This window comes from Eptatretus burgeri, chromosome 13 (assembly GCF_056783735.1).
Source record: "Eptatretus burgeri isolate ZD-2024b chromosome 13, Ebu_testis_v1, whole genome shotgun sequence".
NCBI lineage: Eukaryota > Metazoa > Chordata > Myxini > Myxiniformes > Myxinidae > Eptatretus > Eptatretus burgeri.
Window position 1 is genome coordinate 35458636 of NC_140973.1, and position 17991 is coordinate 35476626.

General features: G+C 40.2%; 1 protein-coding gene across 4 annotated transcripts in view; it reads left to right on the top strand.

The window, feature by feature from the left end:
• Positions 1 to 17991, top strand: part of LOC147014234 (contactin-4-like) — a 588183-nt gene that overhangs the window by 128053 nt on the left and 442139 nt on the right. For all 4 annotated transcript variants that reach the window (XM_085852006.1, XM_085852003.1, XM_085852004.1 and 1 more), the window contains one exon: positions 3818 to 3992. In XM_085852006.1, the coding sequence (XP_085708132.1) occupies positions 3854 to 3992 (139 nt within the window). In that variant the 5' untranslated portion in view covers positions 3818 to 3853. The remainder of the gene's footprint in view (positions 1 to 3817; positions 3993 to 17991) is intronic.

Genomic DNA, 17991 nt, shown 5'->3' on the forward strand with positions numbered 1-17991 from the left:
TAGATGGTGCTAGGAAATGCAAAGCAAGAGTGTAAAACACCCTTCCCATGTCCTTTTTCTCAAGACTGCATGGGGTAAGGTATTCCATGAACTGTCGAGTGAACCAAAAGGAAGGGGGTATAAATTTAGTTAATTGCAATTTAGTAAATTAAAATTAAAAAGATGAAAGGAAAGGAAGAAATATATCGACATATATATATATATATATATATATATATATATATATATATATATATATATATATATATATATATATATATATCTTCTTCTTCCTCTTTCGGCTTGCTCCCGTTAGGGGTCGCCACAGCGGACCAACTGTCTCCATTTCGCTCTATCCTCCACATCTTCCATTGACACTCCAACCACCCGCATGTCCGCCCTCACCGTATCCATGAACCTCTTCTTTGGCTTTCCTCTCCTCCTCCTGCCTGGCGGCTCCATCTTCAACATCCTTCTCCCGATATACTCCGCTTCCCTCCTGAGCACATGTCCAAACCATCTCAATCTCGCCTCTCTCACTTTGTCTCCAAACCATCCTACCTGCGCTGTCCCTCAAATATACTCATTCCTTATCCTGTCCATCCTCGTCACTCCCAACGAGAATCGCAGCATCTTTAACTCTGCCACCTCCAGCTCCGCTTCCTGTCTTTTTGTTAGCGCCACCGCCTCCAAACCATACAACATAGCTGGTCTCACTACTATATATATATATATATATATATATATATATATATATATATATATATATATATATATATATATATATATCATGTATATATATATATCATGTATATATATATATATCATGTATATATATATATATATATATATATATATATATATATATATATATATATATATATATATATATATATATATATATATATATCATGTATATATATATATCATGTATATATATATATATATATAATCATGTATATATATATATATATATAATCATGTATATATATATATATATATATATATATATCATATATATATATATATCATGTATATATATATATCATGTATATATATATATATATATATATATATATATATATATATATATATATATATATATATATATATATATATATATATATATATATATATCTTCTTCTTCTTCTTTCGGCTGCTCCCGTGAGGGGTCGCCACAGTGGATCATCCGTATGATCCGCATAATGATTTGGCACATGTTTTACGCCGGATGCCCTTCCTGACGCAACCCTGGTCGCCTCTTACGACACAGGGATAAGGTACACCTATGTTAACCGGGGTATACACCGGCCCAGTATACTGGTACTCATTTCGCCGACCTCGGAAGGATGACAGGCTGAGTCAACCCCTGGTGTATTAATTCAGTGGCCCAACGGGGCTTGAACTCAGGACCTCTTGGGTCCCAAGCCGCTGCCCGAACCACTGCGCCAACACCAGGCTCATATATATATATATATATATATATATATATATATATATATATATATATATATATATATATATATATATATATATATGTATATATATATATATGTATATATATATATATATATATATATATATATATATATATATATATATATATATATATATATATATATATATATATATATATATATATATATATATATATATATATATATATATATATATATATATATACATATATATATATATATATATATATATATATATATATATATATATATATATATATATATATATATATATATATATATATATATATATATATATATATATATATATATATATATATATATATATATATATATATATATATATATATATATATATATATATATATATATATTGGGAAGTCGATCTCGTCGAAAAAAAAAAATCTTAAAAAAAGAATTTTTGAGATTTTTTTTTTCTACCCTTATTATCAGTATTTAAAATGGCGATTTCAGTTAATACAATGGCGATTTCGATGAAACTTGGTTGGTAGGTTCATACCATGACCTAGTTGTGTGCAAATGAGAACCGTTGCTATGCACATCACCGTTGCCTAGCAACGGGACTTTGAAATTTTTGAAAAATCATAAAAAATGTTTTTTTTTCAAAAATCGGGCCACGAGCGACTGTAGGCAGTACATTCAGCCATATTGTCAAAAATTTCCTGCCGGATCCTATGAAAACTGTCGGAGAAGATAGACTTTGAATGAACCCTGGTCGAAAACAATGAAAAAATGAAGTTCATTATATCTCAGAGACTATGAGTCTGATACATGAAACTGGTATGGGAGGTTCATGGTATGTCCTAGTTATGTGTGAGAAAGAACCGTTGCCATGGACCCCTCCGTTGCCTAGCAACGGCCGAAAAACCTCGAAATGTGGGGGGTATTTTAAGTAAAAAACAATGCAGCATTAACCCTTGAAGCTGGAATCATGAATTTTCTTGTGCTTAATCCTCAGGTCATTCCCCATCGAACGGGCCCATCGCGTCAGGTTATATTGGGTAGTCGACTACCCATGTCGGCCTACCGGCTTGTTTATATATATCGTGGTGTTGGCGTAGTGGTTAGGGTAGCGGCTTGGGATCCAAAAGGTCCTGAGTTCAAGCCCTGTTGGCGGCTTGAATTAATACACTCCAGGAGGTTGACTTAGCGTGCCATCCTTCCGAGGTTGGCGAAGTGAGTACCGGTGTATGCTCCTGTTAGAATAGGTGTACCATATCCCTGTGTCGTAAGAGGTGACCAGGGTTGCGTCAGGAAGGGCATCCGGCATAAAAACTAAGCCAAATCACGATGCGGATCATACGGATGATCCGTTGTGGCGACCCCTAACAGGAGCAGCCAAAAGAAGAAGAAGACTATATATATATATATATATATATATATATATATATATATATATATATATATATATATGTATATATATATATATATGTATATATATATATATATATATATATATATATATATATATATATATATATATATATATATATATATATATATATATATATATATATATACATACATACATAGATACACACACACACACACACACTCGTGGGGTATGCTTACACATTGTAAGCAATGACGAACCATGCTTGGTATGTCGGTACATAATAAATAGTAGCAGATGCAGCTTGATCTCCCATTATCCCTTTTGTCTCAGGTTGATCACCTGCAGTGAGCAGAACAAGGCTGCATTTATTTTGGATATTTTCATTTACAGACGCTTTCTAACAGTTTGTTGATTTTTGCCAGTGTATCGGCTTCGATGTCTGTGGTATGCGAAATTCAGTGTTCTACCTCACCATGACAAGGAAAACTGTGACATTGGATGTCGTTGTGTGTAGAGGGAAGGCTGGCAGTGGATAAGGAGCTTTGGAAGAGGTATATGTAAGGGGAGTGATGGGGCATATATTAATGTCAGTGGGAGTTGGAAAAATGGGGGCGGAGCGTGATGATGGCACTTTTGACATTTTTGCGTACATAATAAATCGATAAAAATGAAGAAATTTTATCGAAATAAAAGACATTTATTTATTTTTTATTTGTTTATTGCATATATTGCCCACCTCCAAAAAAATGAAATGCAGGTCTGAATATTTTAAAATCTTTGATCATTTCATTGGAAAGTTTTGAGGGCTGGAGAATGGCATGTTGATAACTCCTTCATCACAATGTCATGCTTTTGCTTGGACATTGTTTGATTTGATTCAGACAAGAAATGGAGGATTCAAAGCTCAGATTTGTCATTGAAGCTTGTACAAGCATGCAATTTCTTTTTTCTTGTTGTTTTTTTTTTGCACCAGATATTTAGTAAATACGTGTGCCTTGTGCAGATACAATCCTGAAAGCAATAACATATTGCTGACGAAATGAAGATGATCAAATATTGTCTCAAAAGCGATTCTTCAACGCTTCCTTTACATCGGACGGAGGTTGTGAAATCACTGACTGCTCTGGCAACTTCATGTTTCCTCGCTCTGCTTCTCGCCGCTACATGTAATCCACAGGGTAAGCTTAAGTGACTTTTTATTTCCTCCTCTGTGCCACAAAGTTACCAGAAACATAATATGTCTTCAAAAAGGAATTACCTCCATAGTATATCAGTGCTATCTAAAAGGAACATTTGCAATCAAATTCTATGAAATGTAATTTTTAAAAATCGTTTTGGTGCCTACAGTGCAAGTCAAAGTGCTTTTTGTTGAGATTACAAAGCAATTGCTTTATATGTGAGAAAAACTTGTTCAAAACAGCATTTGGTTAATGTTAATGAGAGGCGCGTGAATTTGTCCAAACAACTGTTGCTGCGCAAACATTTTTACATTAACTCAACAGGATGCTGCATTGCCAAAGGTTGAATGTTTGATCAAATGTCTGCAATGCCTGAGTCATGTATTTGGCACGGAATTGCCAGCATTTCCATTTTGCTCGTCCCTCAGTTGGTGAGAGTAATTTACACAAGCCGCCACGCCAAATTGACCTGAATGAGTGTAAACAACACCTCAAAATTGCTCATAAAGAAGTTTTTCCTTTAAACTTGCTTGCTTCTGCAAATGGTCAACATTTGGAGCGTAATATGCCATAATTAAACCTTTTTTAAATGTATTTATGTTTGAACTTTTGGGTCCGCAGAGACCTGAATTCACACCGACCACACGAGGCCATTAATAAAATGGATTTTTATTTTCCACACAAGATCGAAGCAAGTGGAAAAGCGGTGTGACACTGGGTAAAAAAAGGCAATAAAAAAAGGACAGTGGGGCCACAGTTGAACACAAGCAAAGCTATACAATCTCACTCTTTCCTCCATGGCTTCAAGCAGCTGGTGCACCACAACACCATGTCATCCTCAACACTTCCCCACAATCTTCTCTTTTCTTTTTCCTTTTTTTGTTTTACATTGATCTTGCCTGGCCCAACCCTCTTACTTTCAGGTGGCTGTGTTTCGTCCCTTCTTTTCCTGTTTGTTCATTCCCTTGCTTATTGTTTTCATGTTATCCCACTGCCCCACTTGCAGTTCATATCTTCCGTAAGCTCGCTCATAGGAGAACCTTGATCTTGTAAAAAAAAATAAAGGCATATGAAAATAGGGGACAGACAGAGACAGACGGATACGGTATGTTTTGAATTTTCTTCCTCTTCTCAATGTTTTTTGGAAGAGTGAGAGTGAGAGAGTGAGAGTCAGAGAAAGAGAGTGAGAGTGACAGAGAGAGAGAGTGAGAGAGTGAGAGTCAGAGAGATTGAGAGAGAGTGAGAGAGACAGAGACAGTGACAGAGACACACTCTTTCTGATGGTTCTATGATTTTTTTTTCCTGGTGTATCGACTTCGATGCCTGTCGGCATGCAAAATTTCAGTTTTCTACATCACCCGGAAGGTACCGGACATGAAAATTAGTCATTGAGTGGTTAGAATGAGCTTTATATGTTAGAAAAAAAAATATATATATATATATATATATATATATATATATATATATATATATATATATATATATATATATATATATATATATATATATATATATATATATGGAGAGAGGGGGAGCGTGAGAAAAACACAATTCCCTGAGAGCAAGAAGCTTGGGTTATCTCAGGTTATTTGAGGTTGATAGGATTGTGGGTAGGAATAGAGGATGGCATGGGATGACAGTTGTGCGCTACCTGCTTTTGAGGTTCTGAAGCATGAAAGAGTGGGATTGAGCAGCTTCAGCAAGGGATTTTCACAAATGGGGACAAAAGGGAAACATAAGTGTTGATGTGTGCAGTTAGACTGGATTTTGGGAGTTTAACACCAGGAGGGATTTAATGGAAGAACGCTTGCCTTTTGGATTTGCTGAGGAGGGTGGGCCAGCTGAGAGATGAGAGGGAGCAAGACCCGAGAAGTGGTGGTAAAAAACAGAGATGACCAAAGAAAAGCAGAAGCTTGACAGTTTTTATAGCCAGGATTGCAATTTTTGAGTGATGCTGTTTGCCCATCTCCCCTTTTTTGCACAACGTCAGGTATTAATGGACTCATCATCACAAACCTGGGGTATAATGTCTGGTCGTGGTTGCTGACTGAATGCACAGGAAAACCTCTTTCTTTCGACAATTTCTCATGACGGCTTTTTTTTTCTTATCCTCAATGAAGTTTGTTTTTCTATTTATCACCGATTCATTTCGGTAACAGTGTGCGAGTAAACATCAATTGCAGGGTTGTTTTTTTTTTTTAAACAGAAGTATATACAAAAAACATAGAGACAGAAAAATCACAGCTACTTATGGCATTGTGTATTATCCAAACAGGATATGAAAGCTCAGATGTTGTTTAATATCAACTCTTCTCTTGGTGCTTAAATTCAGACGTAATTATTTACAAAAATAATTAAATAAATAGCAACATTTCTGTATTGGTTAATTTCTGTTGGGATCATCTCTGAACTGTCTAGCCTGGGTTCAAATCTCGACCCAGATATAAACTGTTACCCTGGTGTTTCATTCACATCAAGGACGAGGCATCAATGTGTGTGCTGTCTCTCAGAAAGACATTAAGCCAGCAGACCTGTTTGCCAGGGCTGGTCATTGGATTAGGTGAGTTTTCTTTCAAAAGGATTAAGTGGGTTATTGCCGGCACCCTGAATATGTTACAAATATCTGCCAACTTCGGACAAATAGCAGGTCGGAGCAGCAAGTTCGTGAATGACTTTAACTGAAATAGTTGTCCAGCTGATTCTACAAGAAGGTGGGAATAATTAAGGCTGCTGAAACAGCAGCAGCAAACTGTTGATTGCGGTGAATATTTTCATTAAAAATAGCAATATTTCTGTGTCATTTCCTTGCTCAAAGTCTGAGTTGTGTGTCCCAATGAAAGACTTTAAATCCAAAGTCGTAACCCTTCATAATTTTTTCATGTGGGAAATCTCATATCATGAAGATAATTTGATTCATCAGTTTTATTTATGATTCTCTTTCAGTGGAGTTTGATTCGAAAACGTGGTGCCCCATTTGTGCCTTCTTCACATGAACAATCGCGGCTCTCCGGACGCTTTTAGCTTCGCACTATTGTATTTTAGAGCTACGTGATAATGGATGTGATGGTTCGATGGCTTAGAGGCAGATGGAGACAGCGATGTTTGTTTGGTGTACAGAGCTCAGGGAATGAGACTCTTATTGTGGGGTAATTGCAGGCCGTGCATAATCCCTGGGTGGCTTGATATTGGCCAGACAGTTCATAGTTTAGCCTTGGCTCTGTTGGATGATTTGAGCTGCAATTTGACGTCAAAAATCGTTTCATAGCTTGGAGAGAGAGATGAGACAGAGAGTTGTGAAAACATACGACTGCATGGAAATCTTTATCCCTCTGGATATTCTGTGTCTGCTGACCCCTTAGGTTCCAGATCCATAGCCTCCGGCTGTATAAAGATCTCCAGGGTTTTAGATTGGTGCTAGTGGAGAGTTTTTTGGAGATGCTTTGATCAGTTATAGCCAGAAAATAGTGCTATTGTTTATCTTGTAAGTTAAATGGAGGAATGTTGTGTTGATAATTTAAAGTGGAGGAAATTCAGGCTGGACAACTCGCAGACAAATGCGTATACCTTTTGGCTATCCTGGCTGCCCTTTCAGGCATTGCCTCATGGGTATTGCATTGTACGACTGGTGCCGTTAATTTTGACAGAAAATGTTTTTATGTTCTACATTTCTACCCTGAAGGCAAAAGTTTACCGATTGTATTTACATTCCAGAAAACGATTTACTCTTCAGGTCTTTGTATGATCGATTTTCTTTTGTGGTTTTGTTCTTTTGCAAAAAACACTCAGATTTCAATGCAAAGATTGACAAACCTGATGCAAGGGTTAATTTTTATTTACTAAAGAAATTTCTCAAAGTTGCTGCACAAAGTCAGACGTGAAACTGAGATTGCGGAAAAGTCTGATTGAACATTGTAAAGTGTGAAGAATGTTCCTTTGAAGATATGTGGCACTTTATCGAGAAAAGCAATACTTGCTGGTGCACACCAGGCAGAGAGATAAAGGTTGTGGAAATATGTTGAAATGTGATTATTATTTTTTAATATCCTAAAATTTTCTGATTTTCGGATCTGGGTATCAGATCCTTGTGTTATGTGTCATCACGTCTCGCTTTGCATTCGGCAAAACATGCCGTCAACATAAGGAAGGCATTCTGTTTCAGGGAATTTTCATTCTGCTTATGTTATTGTTCATTTGTTTTGTCCATTAAAGCTATGTTGTGTCGGCAATCATCACAAAGTTTGTGTTTGCTTGGGTTTTGTCCTGTTAATCCTTCCCTTTGCCTGGCGAGGCATGTGTGCAACTTTGTGTGGCTGAGCACTTGCCCTGTGCTTGTTGACATGCTGAACCTTGTGCTGTTGTCTCCATTTTCAATATCGACTATCATTTATTATAATCTTCTTTCAATTAATAATAACTACACCTTGCAAGGGGTATGGAGTGGGGGGGGGATTTAAAAAATATTTTCTGGAATTTAAATTCCAGATAAGGTATTGTCATCATGCTTCGTCTTTCCGTCCATCCGCCCGTCTCCTTTTTGGACTTGTCCAGCCAAATTGCGCGGCTGATCTGGCTGAAATTTGGCAGCAACATTCCTCTCCTGATTGGTAACAAGAATCAAAATGGCTGTTTTAGTAAATTTCTTCCAAAGTCTTCTCCTGATCCACCAGTCAGAATGCAACCAAATTTGGGTTACATTAGGCCTGGGTAGGGATGTTAAATTGTGGAGGGTCATGCCAATCACGTGTGTCGGCAGTGTGTCAAAATGGTTGACTTCGTCGATTTTTGGGAAAATCATGTAAATTCCTTCAAAAATCTTCTTCTCAAGACCCACCAGTGAGAATGCTCCCAAATTTGGGTTACAACATTATGGCAGAGTCCTGATGTTAAATTGTGGAGGTCATGCCGATTGCATTACAGGAAATGTGTCAAAATGGCGGTCTCACAAATTCCTTCCAAAATCTTATCCTGATCCACCAGTCAGAATGCTATTAAATTTGGGTTGCAACATTCGGCTCAGGTAGGGATGTCATTTATATTGTGGAAGTCATGTGGATCACGTGACCGGATGTGCGTCAAAATGGCCGAGTTAGTCAACTTTTGGCAAAATTGCACTAATTCCTTTAAAAATCCTCCTTTCCAGACCCACCAGTCAGAATACTACCAAATTTGGATTATAACATCAGGCCAGGGCCCAGATAAGCTTCAGGTCCAGTGGTCCTATTGTTTTATTTTCCTTTCATGGCTTCACTGTTTACCTTCATAATTTGCCTGCCAACTCTGGTTAATACCAAGCAAGCAGTTATTGTCATAGATTAGCATGTGCCAACATAATGACAAATCTATCATAACTCCTAGATTTGTCCCCATCTTTATCTCTATCTTTATCTTTCCTTTGCTTCATGCCAATAATGCCCCTTGTGTGTTTTCCCCTAGCTCGGCATAACCTGGGGATAGCTTTAACATTCGAATGTCGGCATGTTTCCAGTATGTGGCCTTTGAGGCCCTTACGTGGAAGCAAAGCATAGTTTGTATTGCTCCAGATATAGTTAATGCAGAAGATATCATAATTGCGATTGGCAAAATTATCGGGATAAGTAAGATCCGTGCAGTTTCGCAGATGAACAAGAGTGTTATAATATTTGTAGCTGAAGAGCAATTATTACATGAAAATGTTGCTACTGGTTTGTCTACTGATAAATTCCACTTTGTTTTGGCTTCACCACTCGACACACCAGTCGTGATGGCAATACTTTCCAATGTCTTGCCGTTTTATTAGTCCCCTACTGGTTTCACCGGAGAGCCTACAGGTTTGCTCATCGTCTGTTCATCTATCCGTCCGTCCATCCCACCTGTGGTTTTAAATATTTTTCCCCCCCATACCCTTTAACATATACAACTGAAACTTGGTACATAGCTTGATAACCTCCGCCACCGAAGGTGAAGGAAGTTATGTTTTCACCCCTTTCTGTCTGTTTGTTTGTTTGTGTGCAGGATATCTCAAAAAGTTTTTGGATGGATATTGATGAAAATTTGTGGTGAGATTCGGTGTGCGACAAGGACAAACACATTAGATTTTGGTGATGACCAGATCCAAATCCGGATCCGGCTGTAAGAATTTTTTGAAGTGATTCTTCACCATTGAGAGATATGGCCCAAAACAATATGTTGCATGATATCTCAAAGTTGTGGATGGATTCGGATGAAACTTGGTGGACATGTTTGATGTGTGGCAAGGACGAATTGATTTGATTGTGGTTGAAGATCCGAATCCGGATCTGGATATGAGAATTATTTTATTTTTAAAGTGATTCTTCACCATTGAGAGATCCGGCCAAAAACGATATGTAGCATGAAACACTACATGGCCAAAAGTATGTGGACACCTGCTCATTCAGCATCTCATTCCAAAATCATGGGCATTAATATGGAGTTTGTCTGCCCTTTGCTGCTATAACAGCCTCCACTCTTCTGGGAAGGCTTTCCACCAGATGTTTGAACATTGCTGTGAGGATTTGCTTCCATTGAACCACAAGAGCATTAATGAGGTCATGCACTGATTTTGGGCAATTAGGTCTGGCTCGCAGTCGGTGTCCCAATTCATCCCAAAGGTGTTCGATGGGGTTGAGGTGAGGGCTCTGTGTTGGCCAGTCAAGTTCTTCCACACCGATCTCAACAAACCATTTCTGTATAGACCTTGCTTTGTGCACGGTGGCATTGCCATGCTGAAACAGGAAAGGGCCTTCCTCAAACTGTTGCCACAAAGTTGGAAGCACAGAATTGTCTAGAATGTCATTGTATGCTGTGGCGTTAAGATTTCCCTTCACTGAAACTAAGGGGCCAAGCCCCAACCATGAAAAACAGCCCCAGACTGTTTTTTCCTCCTCCACCAAACTTTACAGTTGGCACTCTGCATTCAGGCAGGTAGTGTTCTCCTGCCATCCGCCAAACCCAGAATTGTCTGTCAAACTGCCAGATGGTGAAGCATGATTCATCATTACAGAGAACGTGTTTCCACTGCTCCAGAGTCCAATGGCGGTGAGCTTTAACACTCCAGCCGACACTTGGCATTGCGTATGGTGATCTTAGACTTGTGTACATCTGCTCGACCATGGAAACCCACTTCATGAAGCTCTCGGCGAACAGTTCTTGTGCTGTTGCTTCCAGTCAGTTTGGAACTTGGTAGTGAGTGAGTGTTACAGCCAACGACAGATGATATTTCCATGCTACATGCTTCAGCACTCGGCGGCCCCATTCTGTGAGCTTGTGTGGCCTACCACTTCATGGCTGTGCTGTTGTTGCTCCTAGATGTTTCCACTTCACAATAACAGCACTTATAGTTGACCGGGGCAGCTCAAGCAGGGCAGAAATTTGATGAACTGACTTGTTGGAAAGGTGGCATCCTATGACGGTGCCGTGTTGAAAGTCACCGAGCTCTTCAGTACGGCTCATTCTACTGCCAATGTTTGTCTATGGAGATTGCATGGCTGTGTGCTTGATTTTATACATCTGTCAGCAATGGGTTTGGCTGAAATAGCCAAATCCAAAAATTAGAAGGGGTGTCCACATACTTTTCACCATGTGGTGTTTTTCAAAAATATATTGGGCCCGATATATTCTTGTGGATCAGGCATTATGTGGCGGAGGTATGTGTTCTACCGCTTGCTCTTCTAGTTATGACAAGTTACAGAACAATTTCGAGTTTCAGGGCGTTTTGTGAATTTTTCACAGAGTTATGCCCTTTTTAGACTTAGAAAATATTTTAATATCATACACGTGTCAGTGTTCAGCTGCCCTGACTCCAACCCAATAAAATAATGGGCTGCCATTACGTGAAGCAGCATAGATTGGCAGTCCTCAGGACTTAGGCCTGGGTGTTAGTTCATGGCCCAGTGCAATTGGAATTATTCCAAGTACATAACAACAATGTATTATATATGTACATAAGCCGTACACATGTTTTTGCTTCATATATGTACATCGAGTTATTTTTATTATGAAACAAGTAAAGATACATTCAAAGTACACCACCACCATGCCAAATAAATAAACAACATATCCTCCAGCACGTGACATTGCCAGGGCGCCTCATGATGCCGTCGTGGAGCACAGGGAGACGGAATTGGGAGAGCACTTTTCAAGAATTGATTGATTGATTAATTGCGTAATTAAAATAAATAAATAAAAATCGTAAAATGATTAATTTCTTGGTCATCTGGCTCACAGCATACCTAAACCACCACTGCTTCATCTGAATCTGTAACTTTTTGAAAATTAATCAATCAAGTTATTAACCCTTTGAACCCTCGCAGCCGTTTTACCAGCCGCTACTCAACCTCAGCATGTCTGAGTGGCTGGTTTACCGGCCGCCATTCAAACCTCCACATACCTGAGCAGCCGGATTTTTCTCCAGGGAGCCCAGGGTGGGAGAACCGAAAGTCCAAGGAGCTCAGGGTTCAAAGTTAAACGAAAAATTTAACAATTAATCGATTAATCAATTAATCAAAAATATTGTTTTTGCCAAAGCACTTGCTCACGATTGTGCCCAAATTTTAGCTTCCTTGCTCAAAGGATGGCTGAGATATCGCCCAGACGAACAAGAAAACAGAATGAAAATTGATAGTTAGAGAGTCCAGTGACATTTAATGAAAGTATTGATATGAGCAAGAAAGGTTTCAAGCTGTCATTTGATGGCCCAGGACATGAAAAACTAAATAACCCGTTTCTTGAGTTCGGCCACCATGGCCTTCAAAGGTTTTAGGTCCCTGAAAAAGGCCCCTTTTGTACTTTTAATCCAACTATCGAGCACGAGGAAAACGAATATTGAAATCATCGATTTATTGAACTGAAATCATGAAATGACAACTCAAGAATGAAAATACGCAGGCTTGGCTGAACAAGAAGGCCCCAAAAAGGGCCCCCAGTTTGTTTCAATAAAACTTTTAAGCACGAACTCCAAAGTGGTCTTAGAATACTCCTATAATGTCCAAATCATCAAAAACACTGTTCAAGAAAAAAAAAATTACCTTGGCCCGTCGAGACAAGAAGGGCCCAAATTAGAGGAGGTGCTGAAAAAGGGCCCAAATCGGACACTTGAAAAGAACAAGCGTATGCTGTCATTAAGCAGTGTCATCGCTATCATCAATGTCATCCAAGTCGTCATCATCTTCTAACAAAGCACTTTCATTTATCTGTTCGTTTTCATCATCACCATCACTATTTTCATCGTCTTTCTTCTGCTTTTCCGGAATAACATCGTCTCGAAGTTTGTCGCCTTCAAACCACACAAAACGATATGTGCCGTCAATCAACTCCCAACCCTTACTAGGTATTTTGGTCACACTGTTGAGGTGAGCATCATGCCGGTATTTCACCACGAATGCAGTTCTTTCAATTTACCGTCTCACCTCTGCCTCGTAAGGTGGTAAGCTACTCGCGTCAACACCTTTCATTTTTGCGAATGGTTTGGCAGGGTCCTTAGGAGCGTATGCTACTTCAAATACATGGTGTCTGTATTTGTTCAGCGCCATGGGCTTTTTGGCACCGTACAACAAATATGTCAAGTCTTCAACCACGGTCTCCAGCACGATTTTTCCAGTTTTTCCAGTTGGGCGCTTCTCCACCTAGTTCTGCGAAGACTTTCTGGTGCCGTCGATCTTTCTCCAGAATAGCGAGCGCGCGCTTTTTCCCCTTTCATGAGAAGGCTGGAGTGTAATCGCACCCCGTGAATGAATGGAATGCAGGGAGCGCGGTGCATAACAAGGGTCCACATGCCTCTGCGATCCGGGATACATTCACATATCTTCTGTCACCTCGACCTGACGTGCCAACTTCCATCCATACACCGATTTGCTCCCTGATTTGAAAATGTCTTGATTTGGTTTCTCTTGATTGGCTTCTCAAATCTGTCAGCGTCTTCAGCGCATTCTTGGATGAATGAAATGTGTCGCTTGCGACCTTCATGAGCGATATTTAGAAGTGACTCGGTGATTTCAGAGGTCGCGCTTTTTCCCGTACTGACGTTGATCAGATCAAGAGTATCGAGTTTGAATGGGTATGCTGATGTCTGGATACTCTTCATCAGTTTCTGTAGATCGGTATTATCTTGCCGTATGCGGCTTGCAGACAGTTCCGTCTGTGCATCGTTTGTTCGTAGCATCCCGACCATATCGAATAAAATGCCGATGAGCGCGGCTCGAGTCCCTTTCATGACGCTCCTCCGGAGGCGCCCGCTGTAACTGTTGGTTGATTCCGTAAATCCCGTCTGCCTTGAAGAAGCATCACAATTGATCGTTTGCTCGAGGGTCAGGTCTATGCGTAGTCGGCTGAACTGGTTCTCTGTTCTGCGACACGAAAACAGCCCTTTCCGTAGCATCTCCATCAGTCCAGGGTGTGTAAACTCGATATTCAGTAAATCAAGCTGATATTTCGTCATCCACCTTGAGTAGTAGTGGCGGTTTGTGACAAAGAATATGTCAGTCATATGTGTAATCACCCAGATGAACAAGTGAACGTCATTCGTGCGGACAGCTCTGTCCATGGTGAGAAACAAATCCACGTAGCCAACGTACTGCAACCAAAACTGCGCGGTTTTGCCAAATTCACCATGTTGTGTGCTCTGCACCAACTTCCCATTCTCATCTAGTACTGCATTAATGACCCGAGATTCAGCCATGGTGTCCAGTGACTGGGCGTTAGTCATATCCACGGAATGAATCGGAGTAACCAATTCGTCAATGTTCTCATATGTGGTCAGAAATTCTCTGAAGTGAAGAACGCGCAAAGCTTAGGCAAACATTGGGTGCAGACTTTTGCAGCGGTTGTAGTTGGTGCATTCGATGAAGCCACGTACTGAGCCAGATGCAAGGATGTCTGCATCAACCAGGAGCTGTGGTCCTCCGGATTCACTGATTAGCTTTCCTATTGCTCTGAATAGACATATTGAGATATGGAAAACACCGAACAGGATGAATACATCATCAAATGTTGGACTTTCAGTGGATTGGATTTTCAAAGCATTCTTTGCCACATCCAAGTCGTAAGTCACGACTCCATACCTCTGCCCGAGCTCGGCAGCGCATGCCTGTGTCACTTTGAGGGTTTGGACAATGACATCTTTGCTCGTAGGCAGCTCTGGAATGTTTTTCATGTCGTGGACACGTTGTTTAGGGAGGTGGTCAACATAGAAATGACCCATGAAGCCGGCCCACATTGGAATATTTTCCATCTCGAGAGCATATGCAGCCATCCAGATAGAGTCCAACTTTCTAGCGTTTTGAGACTTATCAGGTGGACTAAATACACCCATGTTTTCGTACGTGAAGTGGTCCATGCGGGGTTTCTTCTGGTACGGCTCCAGTGCCGCACTTTGGACATTTACCTTTTGGCTTGGCCGCCGTTTGTGGGACAACAGTGGGCATCAATTCTTCCGGAAACACTTCTTCAAGGGGTACTCATATCCAGGCGGGAATGGTTTGATAAAAGATACCCATGGTATCGTGCAGTGTGTTTGCTCCAGAAAGGGTATGTACGACCTCGTCGTAATTGTCAAACGCCAGACCCACCAGTTCATCCACCTCAGCTCCATCCGGGCAATTGAGCTTCCTGTCGAGAATGGAATACGCTAATTCGGTCTCCAGCTCCTCGGTTGCTGTGTCGTTGATATAGTATCTGAGCCGATTCAAGATGGTCAATTCACGGCGACTTCCGGCGTGTGACTTCAGCGCCATGGCGATCAGAATATGCCTGACAGGTTTCATGGTGGCCCCTGATACGATGAAGAGCGCATCTTGACTGGCGGCATTAGCTCGGCGTTTAACAACTTCTGAATGTTTTTTGACATTGGGACCACCAAATAGGACCCTGTACAATGTCTCGACCAATTCAGGTGGATTACCTTCACCCTTTTTCAGTGAGTCAATTGTGAACGGATTGGTGAGAGGCTCTTTCTTCACTGACTTCAGCACCTTCCGCATCACTAAAGCGGCTTTCGTTACCTGCCCTTCGGGTGATGACTTGAAATGGTAAACTGTTTCCACTGACGAATAATCAATGGCCACGCTATGGACTATCACACCATATTTTTTGCTGGTTGATGAATTCATTATCAGTTGGCCTGCAAATCTCTTCTTCAGTACTTTGCCAAAGTACTGATTCACGGTGATGTGATTTTTCAACTCAAATTCTTCACACAGATCCAGATATTGATCGAAAATTGATTTCAGATGTTCCGGTCGTTTCCTTTCGATTAGGTGTTCTTCGACGTATCCATATATTAATTACAAGACATCCTTCAAGACTTGCTTTTCAGTAGGTATATCCTCCTCCATTGCGCTTGCTCTGTCAGCGGCTTTAATTTTCTCAGATCGGCATGAATGATGGATGTACTTTGGCTTCTTTCGCAATCATATCCACCCCTGATATCTTCACCAAGACATTTTACAGCTTGAGAATTGTTGATATATCTCGTATCTTCTTCTCGGACTGTTTTGTCTCAATCCTACCCAGTTTCTCTTTACTACCATTTGGTCGGCATTTGATGTTCTTATTACAAAACATACATTAGTCACCAAAAATACCAGCAGTGGACGTTGATGAGGTTGGAGAAGTGATGCGACGTAACTGTATGTTGCGTTCGTCACTGACGTTTTGGTTGGTAATGGTAACTGGTAATTTTGATGATACGGCGGTGAAGTTTTTGTAACACTTGCTGTGATACCCGTCGGTATCTAACGGGAATTCTGGTAAACGTTCGACCACGCTACGATATTTGGATAAACTGGAGTTTTTCAGCAAGTGTCTGGAATTGGCTGAATTTCTTATCACCTTCAATTTGTCGGGCGTCAATTCTAGGATATTACCGCAGGATCCTGCAGGACACACAGGAATAATGCAGCATGTCGGCGGGGTCACTCCAGATGCTCCTCCTGGAAGACATATGTGGGACACTGTAAACCCTAGGGCAGGAAGTCGTGAAACGATCGCTACAAAGGTGCATATCCATTGGGCTTGTCTGAAATATGAACATGAACTTAGAAACAAAACAATCAGACTGGAATTAAATTTATCTGTTCTTCGGAATGGTGTGGTATACCGGCTTACCTGATTGCGGAGTAACTACAATGGATCCTTCGTTGTCTTTTTCCCCTTCTGTTTCCACTGAGTTCATTTCTGGCACCGGGTCTGTGAACGGCAGGTCACTGTCTGGAAGATGTTGTGCATTCCTGTCGTCACTCCGTGATGAAGATTCTGGCTGATCATTGTGGTCGTCATTTTTGAACTCCGAGTCACTGGGATCCATTTGTTGTTCTGAATCCATGTTCGAGTGTCCAAACACAGCACTACTAGTACGAAAATCGAATCCGATTCCTCCCCTTCACGAGACTCACACAGCGCTACACAGCACTACAAATATATTCTCAGTGCTGTGATGCACAGTTGGAGCTAAAGGAGAAACTCAGTCTACTCTCAGGAATGAGAACTTTAGAAATACCACAAAAAATACCAAACTGCTGTTCTGAAAACGTTTAGGTTAGTTTCGTTTTCTTATTTCCAATTGGGTGCCCTTTTTGGGCCCTTCTTGTGCCCTTCTTATTGAACCAAGCCTGTGTATTTTATTTGAGTTGTCATTTTAAGATTGCAGTACATACCCGATTCAGTCATTGAGTCCGTGCGCGTTCTTTTCAAGTGTCCGATTTGGGCCCTTTTTCAGCACCTCCTCTAATTTGGGCCCTTCTTGTCTCGACGGGCCAAGGTAATTTTTATCTTGAGCAGTGTTTTTGATGATTTGGACATTATAGGAGTATTCTAAGACCACTTCAGAGTTCGTGCTTAAAAGTTTTATTAAAACAAACTGGGGGCCCTTTTTGGGGCCTTCTTGTTCAGCCAAGCCTGCGTATTTTCATTCTTGAGTTGACATTTCATGATTTCAGTTCAATAAATCGATGATTTCAAATTTCGTTTTTCTCGTGCTCAATAGTTTGATTAAAAGTGCAAAAGGGGC